Source organism: Eimeria mitis, genomic scaffold, assembly GCF_000499745.2.
Source record: "Eimeria mitis Houghton genomic scaffold, Emh_scaff2409, whole genome shotgun sequence".
Classification (NCBI taxonomy): domain Eukaryota; phylum Apicomplexa; class Conoidasida; order Eucoccidiorida; family Eimeriidae; genus Eimeria; species Eimeria mitis.
The window spans coordinates 8,296-8,956 of NW_013570747.1; the positions used below are offsets into that span (position 1 = coordinate 8,296).

General features: G+C 53.1%; 1 protein-coding gene across 1 annotated transcript in view; it reads right to left on the minus strand.

Annotated features, from left to right (window-relative positions):
• Positions 1–160, minus strand: part of EMH_0053380 (uncharacterized protein) — a gene marked incomplete at both ends in the record, with an annotated part of 4,618 nt that extends 4,458 nt beyond the window's left edge. The window contains one exon of the mRNA XM_013496995.1: positions 1–160. Within this exon, the coding sequence (XP_013352449.1) occupies positions 1–160 (160 nt within the window).
• Positions 161–661: the final 501 nt, after the last annotated feature.

The following is a 661-nucleotide window of genomic DNA, read 5'->3' on the forward strand; positions in this document are numbered from 1 at the left end:
TAAGACCGTTATACATGATCAGGTCTCGTTGCCCACGCTGCTGCTGGCCCTCCTCCTGCTCATGCTGCTGCTGCTGCTGGAGATCTTGCGGCTGTTGCTGTGGGCGCCTCTCGTTGCTGTGAGCATTGGAAGGCGCGCCATCGGCACAGCCCTCCCACATTGATGAGCAGAGAATATGGGAGCTAAAAGGAGAGAAATTTGTGGGGCGTAGTGCGATGGGTCGGAGCTTAGCTCTAGGCCAAGCTGACACCGAGAACTCCTACCGCTACTCTTGGGGTCTTGTCTGTCTCAGGAGGAGACAGTGAAATGAACACTCGCTAGACAAGTGTAACTCCCTCGTGTTGTCGCCGTTGTTGCAAAAAATGCCGGTTTCGGCGGCCGCATTGAACACTGTTGCAGAAAAATGAACGGACGAGACACAACGCTTGGCTGCGGTGGTGTGAGGCTACTCGTGAAGATTTCAAAGATAAGAGGCGTTCAATTGGCCATTTGGGCCGCCTGGTTTGAGCTAAAACAGAAGAAAAGGAGGAACGGAAAAAGAACCGTTGAATGCGACCCGACGCAGCGGCTGCGGCTACCGGTGGACCGATTCTCACGAGCATGCACGGGAGGCATTGTTCAGATTTCCGCCGCTGAATATTAAACTGTCTTTGAAATTAAA